This window comes from Nelumbo lutea, chromosome 6, assembly GCF_056320005.1.
Source record: "Nelumbo lutea isolate HS-2025 chromosome 6, American lotus-T2T, whole genome shotgun sequence".
Lineage (NCBI taxonomy): Eukaryota > Viridiplantae > Streptophyta > Magnoliopsida > Proteales > Nelumbonaceae > Nelumbo > Nelumbo lutea.
This window is the reverse complement of record NC_142689.1, coordinates 32008785-32018876: the sequence shown is the minus strand read 5'-3', so window position 1 is coordinate 32018876 and position 10092 is coordinate 32008785. Positions and strand designations below refer to the sequence as shown.

Below are 10092 nucleotides of genomic sequence, written 5' to 3'. Positions count from 1 at the left end.
AGGGTAGGGATCAGGGGTTTCAAGGAAAATTTCCATCCCTAATAATTGTTGCTATATTGTTAATTTCCTAGAGAAACAACACTTTTATTTTCTTATTGTATATATTGTTATTCTTATTTATTCTCAAGTGGCCCCATTTGTATATTTGTAGTTGTCAAGAGAAACTCTACAAGAAATTTAAAAGTATAATAATTACCCAACAAACAAAAGTGATTATCCACTCTATAGTTTCTTATTTTTTTGTATATTATTGATAATTATTGATTTGAATAATTATCATGTAATCAATTGTTCTTTAAAGTTGTATAATCTTTGTACAATAGGGTTTGTAGAGAAAAATCTAAATTTTCTTGATTTTGTTTTAAGAAATTATTTTTAATATTAAATAATTTTTAATATTATATATATTCACATTAAATATGCATGCCTTTGGACTGGCATCTATTCCTCACACTTGGGCGCCTCACATTCACATCCAAAATATGATGTAAGGTTGGAGTGAGGAGCGCTATGTAAAGAGTAAGATTCAAACTCAAATTGGATTTGCTCCTCACAATGACCTCACACGCACATCCTATTATGCATTGGGATTTGGGAACATCTCCCCTATTTATAAATTATTATTTATGGGAGCCAATGCATGTGGTATTGAGAGGAAGGAGCACTCTATCCCACCGTATATTAGAATATCTCCTATGAATAACCACACTTGTATATTTCTAATACACGGTAGGAAGTGCGTGTGAGGTCGGTGTGAGGCGCCATATGTGATGATCAGATCTGATGTCACAAGGGGAATAGGAAGAGGGGCTGCTGACATGGATTGGATTGTGAGAGAAGAGGTGAGATGGGGGCGATCGGCGATATGGCTCTACCGAAAAAAAAAAAACACCCACAGTTTGGTTTCATACAAAACGGCGGGAAACCGAGAGTAAAGCATTAAGCATTCGAAAACCCTAGAAATGGATAGTGATGACGATCCTCTTGCCTGGATTGTTCGTGAGTGTAAGTATTCTTCCTCTCAGGAAGACTGTCTTCGTTATTGCCAGTTCTACGGCGAATCTCAGGAAGATCTGGTATTTTTCTCTAGTGGCGAATTGGCGCAGCCCGATGACAGAATTCCAGTGTCCTCCACTGAAATCTTGATATGCTCTGTTCCGGAAAGTTCGAGCAACAAAGATGTTCCACCAGAAGACGATTTTCAAACCCCACCAGAGGAATCTCTCTTTGTTAGCTCGGGAGCTCAACGGAGGGTTGATCTTGATAACAATGTTGATTTGGGAACCGATCCTGTTGATGTTGATTGTGCGATTAATGTCGTCAAGGAAGATGGTTGTACTGGACTTATTGGGACGGTCGATCTAGGTAAACATAATGATCTAGGGTTTTCACAGGAGAAATCCCCTTCTTGTACGAGATTAGCTTCGCCGAGGACCGTTGATATTAATAATGCCGTTGCTCCTGCGGAAGTTCTCAGTAGTGCTCTTCCAGGTGAGGTTTATGAGAATGAATCGAAGAGAATTAGACTTTGGAAGGAAAAATTTCCTGCAGAGGAGGATTCAGGTTTTTCAAAATCGAAGGGAGAGCTTTTAGGTGATCTTCCATCCAACCAAGATTTCGAAGCTGATGTTGGGCGTGTTGAAGAGGAACCGGGTGAACATTGCAGTTCTGTATCGAAGCGCTCCCGCGATTTTGTGGACAATAGTGAACCGGCTTATGAAGCGAACGATGATGCAAATGGAATTGCCAGGGAAGCTTCTTCGGATCACTTACAGAGTGGGTCTTTGGTAAAGAAAAAACTCGAGCTTTCAGATACACTAGTACACTTTGTCCAACAGTTTTGCATTGATAAGGTTCAGGAAGAATCGCCATGGAAACTTGCTGAGAATGATCTAGATTCTGCAACAAACACAAGAAAGAATATAGGGATCGATGAGGCACATGCCGCTGAAGCATGTGCTGATGATGCTAAGGATGATTCGATTAGTAAAAATACGAACAACTTGGAAAAATTGGACTATGTTAACTGCACTGATATTACTCGACCGGTGGCATCTGAGAATCTTAGGGGACGACGTGAACTGCCAGCATCATTTACTAACCTAGTGAAGAATGGAGTTGCGGATTTGGTTCCTGGTGCCTTGTCTTCTAAGAGCCAGCCAGCTTTGATGAGTCTTCTAGATGCCATTAATAGGCTTTCAGGGGGAAAGGACAGGAGTCTTGAAAATGCCGATATTATGGAAATTGCCAAACAGCGTGGCATGACTTTCCCTCCCCCTAGATGGTGGCCACCTAAGGGTTTCTGAAGAAAGAATACTACTCAAGTGCATATTTTGAGTGGTTGATTCAGAAAATTTTAGGGGAATCCTTCTGTTAACCTAAGATTCATAACTGACACATAGAACAGATTGAGGTAAGAAACTGAAAAGTTGGTAAATACAAACTTTTTTCCTTTTACAAGATTTAAAAAGGTTACAGGGGGACGCATGAAACTGAAGTCTTCAGAACCTTTAATGTAGTTCGGAGGTTTAATCACTCATTATTGAACAGCTAAGTGGTAGAACTTGTTGTGAATTTGGAAGCCTTAGATGGGCTTAAAAGTAGAGCTGTTTGAAGCATCAAAGACTTGTTCATGTATAGAAAAAATATTTGTTTATATTGTATTGTATGGAAAAGTGTTATTTCTTCTCTTGCCATTATCTGGGTCAGTATATCTATTATGAAAGATGTTGCTTTGAAAATTCTGAATTTTTGAAAGGTCAATTTCTTTCATGCTTTGGTTTCTGACAGTCATGTCTATGAAATTGCATAGGATCAAACCAGTTGGGTTATTGGGAGCAATAAAGGGTTGGTTATGATCCAAATCACTCGAAAAAAAAACAAAGGCTTGGTTATGTTATCATATTGAATCGTATTTATCCCAATTTTGATCCGATAATAACCTGATCGAAGGCACAACACAACTCATATACAAATTAACAGTTTCAAACTAGGGTTTTAAGGTTTTCAATCCAAGCGAGGAGTTGGCCACTTGAATGGCATTCACTTGCAAAACTTGTCTCCCATCTATGAAATTGCATATGATCAAAACAAAGGGAAAATCTATAATGCCGGAAAGACATGATACTGGAAAGCCTTTGAGCAATCAAAACCTGCAGTAAATTTTGATGAAAAACCCACCTGATTGGTTACCACTTTTCTGGTGCCGGTTGATTGGTTATATTTTTTCCAGTATCATATTTTTCTGGCATCATAGTTGAATCCCAAAACAAATGAGCGTTTGGGAACATCTGATTTTAATGATGGATTATTATTAGATTACAAATAAGGGAATGGTTATGTAATTGTATGGAATTGAATTATGTCAAATTTGATCTCAGGCACAACAATTAAATTGTATATATGCAGATAAAACGTTTCAAAGCTGTCAACCAAGGAGTGCTGGAAAACTTGGCAAAGAATATCTTGAAAATGTGGCCATCAAGATCAATGTGAACTTGTGAATGTGTGACAGTGTGAGTTTTCTGGTCTCTATTCCAAGTATCTGATTATTGTTTGGTTTAAGGGTCTACTTTGTTGTCTTGGATGAGTTTTTAAGTTTCTTTAGGCTCTGTTTCACTGTAAAAGGGTGGGAAAGATTTCTGTCCATAAACTTCTAGGTTTTTTTTGGTACTTTCATGGCCAAATTTTTTTTACCACTCCTTTTTACATGTAAAATATGCAGTTTTGGGGAAAAGATAAGAGATGGTTTCTTTTGGTGTTGATAGCTTGGTATTTTTGGTTCATAATCCAACTAGGCTGTGGGACAGAATACAACTTTAATTGATGCTGTAGAAAGAAGAATACCACTTATCACTGATTGTCCTGCCATTATCTTTAGGATTCTAGCCCTTCTATAACATTGGTATGCTTTCTCTATTTCCATAATTCTATTGTAGAATCCATGTCATAGCTTTAATATACAATCATAGTTAGTTTCTTCCATAGAACAAAATACCAAAGTCTGGTTTTATTTTAGAGCCATTGAGAATAGTTGATCAAGAAGTTGTTCATGAATCATGATACTCTAAGGGGCATGTTTCGTGGAGAGATGATTCAGTAAGAAAATCTTTTGCATGGCAAGTACTCATTGGTTTGTGCGTGTTTGTGTATTTCATGCATGTATATTCTTATTCTTATTTGCTTTTGACACTTTGCAAGAAGCTCTGATTTCTTTTAAAAAATCAATTGTGTTGAAGCATCATAGAGTTCTTCATTATGGGTGATGTTCATTTTAGTGGATTTCCAAGAAGAAGCATTTATCTCAGTAGTAAGATGTTTGTTCTCATGCTAATAATTATTTTGGCACTATTTTTATATATGGTTGTCAATGAAGGACAAGTCAGTCAGGTTACTTTTATGATATGGATACCATTCAAAAGTCAAACAGTCATGTTCATGGAATAAAATTTTCCTTTTTTTCTATGGTTTCTGTTTGTTTCACTGTAAAAGATGTGGAATTATTTTGATCTATGCCCTTTCTACAGTGGAATTCTTATTTTCTATCCCTTTGACATGGAATGAAAGTCATAGAAAAAATATAAAATTATATAGGAGAAAAGCAACCTTTTCTACAGGAACAAAAAACAAAATTATAGGAGGGGGTTGATTTTTTTCATTAAACCCTCTTTGATGTTTTATTTTTCTTCTTTTTTTATCTTCTTCCACCTCCTTCTCTGGCACCGGCGATCTCTCCGGCCACTGTCACCAGGTATTGGAGTGTTTTTCATTTCAAGAAACCAATGCTCTATGAAGAAAAAACTAAGGAGTGATGCCCCTGCATGTCTTTGCTGTGTCTTTGTGCGCACACAACTTTGGAAACTATAAGAGAAGAGACAATCAAGTCAAAACAGGTACATAGGTTTCCTCTTTGACCTCTATTTTTCTCTCTTCATTAAGGTAGAGAAGACAGACTGAAAACAATGGAGAGTGATAGGAAACAAAACTGACCCCATGCTATCCGAAAAGAAGATATCTCATTTTCTTGGTAACCAAAAGCAGATCAGAGAACCAAGTTAATGAAAACGCCAATGGGAGAAATACTTCTCCAAGGATATTTCATATAAGAAGAAAGTATGATATAAGTAACAAATTTGGGTTCATGATATAGTTGGGACGAGGCATTATCGAGTTGAGAACTTGAGATGGGATCCCAACTTTTGTACGAATACTAGTTTTTTGTCCCCTTTTTCTTATTCATGATATTCTGAACTTCTGCAACAAATAAACAAGAATATCTCTCTAGTTGCATTTTTTTAAACAATAGTTTATAAAGCTTCGTAATATGTTATTTTAATCTGCAAAATAGTCGTGGGATGTTGAGATTGATGATACCTTATTGAATGAACACCGTGAAGAGAAGGTTCAATATATCTCTGTCAACATATACGTATACTTGCTCTATCAAGAAGCAGAGTCAGATTTCTCAGAAGGAAGAAGAAGAAAAAGATTCTGACATGGGTTTAGATTAATATGGTTTTTTGTTTAATCACCATCATGTCACTTTAGATCTTATGAAACCCATGATTTGATCTGGGTCTCCAATCCATGTGACACTACTGTTACCATGTATTAGATTAAGATTGAGGATTCTGCTTGCTCTGTGACAGTAACCGTAGTTCTGTTGGTTTCTTTAAACTACTTCAAAACAGTCGTATTTATCATGTAGATGGAACATTAATAAGAAGTGTTGATATTGCAGATTGAAGCATCGGGGGCTTGATTGGAGTGGGCTGTACCAGCATGGAGACTGCTTTTTGGCTCATCAAAGACTAGCTATTATTGATCCTTCTTCAGGTAACCAGCCTCTGTTTAACTAGGACAGGAAGATAGTTGTAATGCCCTGCTTTAGGCTAGTTAGTTGGACTATACCATAAATCTGTGTTTAATATATTAATATACCCTTGAAAGCTAAAGAGGAGAGAGAGAGAGAGAGAGAGTTCATAGCCATAGCCAAACAACATTTGTATCAAAGTATACAAATTAATAATAAAGTGTTTGAAAATTCAACTTTCTGTATCTGTACCAAAGCATACAAATTAATAATAAAGTTTGAAAATTCAGCTTTGTGTAGCCATAGCCAATCACTGGACTACTTTCTCTTTCTCCTTCTGTCTTTTTTTCCTAAGCTGGATGGAGTTCATAGCCATAGCCAAAACCTGTAAACCAAACAACTTTCTAAGCGAGTTTTTAATAGTCATTGCATAATAAAAAAGTTGAATGCAGTTCTAAGTGTGAAACCGCAACACCTGATGACGGTGACCGGAGCGATCGCCGGTGCCGGAGAAGGAGGTGGAAGAGGGTAAAAAAAGTCAGAAAAATAAAACATCAAAAAGGGTTTAATGAAAAAAATCAAAGCCCCAGACAAAGAACAAGGATTAGAGTTTACCTGGTGACGGGAGCGTTTGCCGGTGCCGGAGATGGGAGCGTAGATCCGAGCTCGAGCAGAGAACGGGTGCCGGAGATGGGAGCGTTCCAGCATTTTTGAGTTGGTTTTGGGGCTAACTGGCGGTGGGGGGGCTAACGTCTGTCACGTTAGCATCGCACGGGGGAACGCCCCACCGGGTGCGACTGGACAGGTGTCAATCGCACGTCGTGTGAGGCGTTTGTGGGGCGGTGATGCGAACTGTTGATTGGTAGCCTGATGTATTCAACTTATTATAGTATGAAATAAAAGCTTTAGCTTTTGAATGGTAGAAGACACCCTTTTAAACAACAGAGTAATGCTAGGTATGGTCGTAGCGATTGAAGAGGTTCAACCCAATCAAGAAAGGAAACAAGACGAGGCCGTCAACAGTTACACCAGTCAGAGAAAATCTCGTAAGCACAGAACGAATAGGGGTGTACCCGTTTGGTACAGTGGCATTGTGTTGAACAATACAAATTTGTGAAAAATACATTGTAACAAATATCAAATTTAGTGTTTTAAGTAAAAATAACAATTTATATTAATCCACTCAAAATATTTTCAAAATGTTTTGCATAGAAAAATCTTTCTCACACAAATTTGTACTCATCAACCCAAAATACCCCAAGGCTCAGTTTAGAAGGAATACGTATTATTTTGTATGTATTATACATAATATATTTACTTTTGTAAAACTGAACCTAAAATTATAATGATAAATAATAACAATAATAGTAGCAATTGGCTTAACGGAATTGACTGCAATATGATTATGTGATGTATCAAGTAATCTTCAATCCTTCGTCCACCCGATGCTATTACCATTACAAGTATTGTTGACCCGTTTTGTTGCATTTGTTTTCTTAATTCAACGATCCCCATAAAAATACTCGACATTCTTGACTATTTGACTTAAATGTATGATTTTTTTGAAATACCTTGTGGGCTTAGATTTAAACTTTACAACAGGTGTTCCCTGCACAGTTGACAGCCATATTATCATCTTTTCTATTTATATGGATTATATGGTATATATTAAAAGAAGTAAGTAAATTCCGAATATGTTCTTTAAAGATCCTTTCTTGATCATTCATACTGTAAATTTTGGTTGCACCATATCCTGCCTCTACTTCATATTAACCATCAAAAATTTTTATGTGCAGATGCAAAGTATTAGAAAGTAACATGAGTTATTTTCATGGTTTTTAAAATCGACCCGGAGATCGAATGTTCAGCCCATTCTGACAAAAAATAAAAAATGGTTAAAATCGTTCGAATGGTTTAAATAATTAATCACCCAGGTCAGCGATTTATTGACCAAAATCAATGATTGTGGGCAGATTTCTGATTTTGGGAGTCAATTCCTGATTTTTCCGATCCGACCATTTGGTCCGGTCTGATTTAAAAAACCATGGTTATTTTGTTCAGAGAAGTTTTTTTTTTGAGTTTTGGAAAACTTTTTGCAAAGAATTTTCCCAATTACTTGCTATAACTGCTGCTACAACTTGTTTTGAATTTGGTTTTTTATCATGATAAGGAATCCCATTCCTCGCATCCCATATGGAGCACAAAGCTGCTGTCTGGAACAAACCCATTAGTTGTAGTCTCTCCTTCATTAAACTCATTAATTTGAGTTGTTTCCACTGATTCACTATCAAGTAGAAGGGCTGATCCTACCAAAATTTTCTTTGTAAAATGGCATTTTTGCATCACCGAATTTGCTCCATTAGATTTTCTATATAGGCTTAGTTCGGATGGAGTACAAATACAAATATATATAGCGCAAAACTTTCTATTTTGTATGTATTTGTAATATATATATTTGTATTTACATTCTTTCCAAACTGAGCCACCTCCTTCCTCACTTCCCTTCACAGCATTTGCAGTGCTGAAGTTCAACCCTAGACCCAATCACAGGGGTGAAGCCAGGTGTACTAGTAGAGTAATCTTTCTTTTTTGGTTAAAAGAATGTTTTTAAAACCATCAAAATAATGTTTCTTTTTGAAAATAAATAAAAAATTTTATAATATTGAAATTAAATGATTTACGGATCATATTCTTTAAACTAGAATGCTGTTCAATAACACTATTTTTATATTTCAGTTTAAAAAAAAAAAAAACATGTATAACCAAACAATTGTTTTCTGTGTTTTTATTTTTGGGAACTAATTGTGTGCAATCTGGATGGTCATAGCTGTAAGGCAGTTCAGACATTGGTTGCCAAGTGGGTTGCCCAAACTGCAAGTAGGGCTGTTCACAGGTCGGGTTGGGTCGGTTTGCTGATGTTTTTCCAACTGACCTGACTTGGTTGGGTTACCTGGAATTGAAAACGAAACTGACCCTGTGTTAAGCAAAACCATCCTGATCGGTTTGGGTTGGTTTCGACTCTACTTAGTGGTGACTTAGTTGTTGTTCAAGTATTCATTTCTGGCTCTACATTCCCAAAGGAAACCAGCATTTCCTTAATGTTTTGTGGCCCATCCATGGATCCAGTTGTGGAGGGAGCAAAGTTTGAGAGGCAACTTAGTTAAGTAGGTTGTAACTAGGATAGAGACAACTTAGTTAAGTAGAAACTAAGTAGGTTGTAACTTCTAACTAGGAACTAACTACTAAGTCGGTTCGGTTCGGGTCGGTTTCAGTTTTCACATTAGAAAATCAAAAACAAACCGAATCATCGGTTTATGATTTTTTATAATCCGAAACCGACCAGTGTTGAAGAAAACCTGGCTGACTCAGGTTGGGTCGGTCCGGGTTAGTCAGTTTGGTTGGGTTGAGTCTTCTTATGAAGAGCCCTAACTGCAAGAAAGAAAGACCAGAGAAGTCGGGGTGACTAACCTGGCGAGGTCGCTTCGATGCTTAAGTCAGTTCTCAGTAGGTATTTGTGAACTAAAAATCAATAAAGTAGATAGATAGAATGCACTTAATCACACATACCTTTTGCTATGGGGTGAGTCTCCTTATATAGTTGAGTTGTCGTGGGCCTCACAAAGCCTTTCCGAGATCTTCAGGCTAGATAAGTGGGAGCTTGTTCCGCTCCGATAGGGGGATAACATGCTAGTTGATAGCACTTATCGTGTCCATCCAATTCGGGTGGAATGCGGATAAGGCTTATAGCTCCAAATTGTGATATCAGAAAGCTCGGAGACAATTAGCAATTTTCTATAACCTGCGACATGTCGCTTTAACAATCTCAACCATCCGAGGTCCCTAAAGTTTGGTGTTTCCCGAGGTAGTTGGGACTCTGAAGTAGCTTGACTTGCTGAAGCGGGCATACTGCTGAATCATTGTCCAATTGATAGTCTACATTCACGTGTCTTCTATTTATCAGGTCGAACCAAATCACCCCTCATCATGAACCAATTTATTTTCAAACCAATTGCAAGTGGTTTTGTTTGTTTTTAGATCTCGCTAACAAGAAAAACAATACACATTGGGAAACACTCCCTAAATGATGAGCTTGCAAAAAACGAAGCAAAACGGGCTTAGGTATACCAATGTCTTGCCCAGGTAGAGCCCATGAAGGGTCAGCCCGACCCATTTGAAAGGTATTTGTATTTCCCTTCGACCGTGATGTTAGAATTTTAAATTAAACTCCCGTCTCTTCAGACACTCGCCTTTGACTCTAAGCTTTTATCGGTATTTCTGAA

At 37.2% G+C, this 10092-nt stretch overlaps 1 protein-coding gene across 2 annotated transcripts; it reads left to right on the top strand.

Moving 5' to 3' along the window:
* Nucleotides 1-792: 792 nt before the first annotated feature.
* On the top strand, nt 793-6108 carry LOC148848370 (uncharacterized). Of its 2 annotated transcripts, XM_088948455.1 has the most exons (4): nt 831-2413; nt 3409-3515; nt 4751-4892; nt 5741-6108. In XM_088948455.1, the coding sequence occupies exon 1, from the start codon at nt 963-965 to the stop codon at nt 2304-2306; it is 1344 nt and encodes a 447-aa protein (XP_088804581.1). In that variant the 5' UTR covers nt 831-962; the 3' UTR covers nt 2307-2413; nt 3409-3515; nt 4751-4892; nt 5741-6108. The 2 variants fall into 2 exon arrangements, with proteins under 2 accessions (XP_088804580.1, XP_088804581.1); XM_088948454.1 differs by lacking the exon at nt 4751-4892 and having other exon boundaries at nt 793-2413.
* The last annotated feature ends 3984 nt before the right edge of the window (nt 6109-10092 follow it).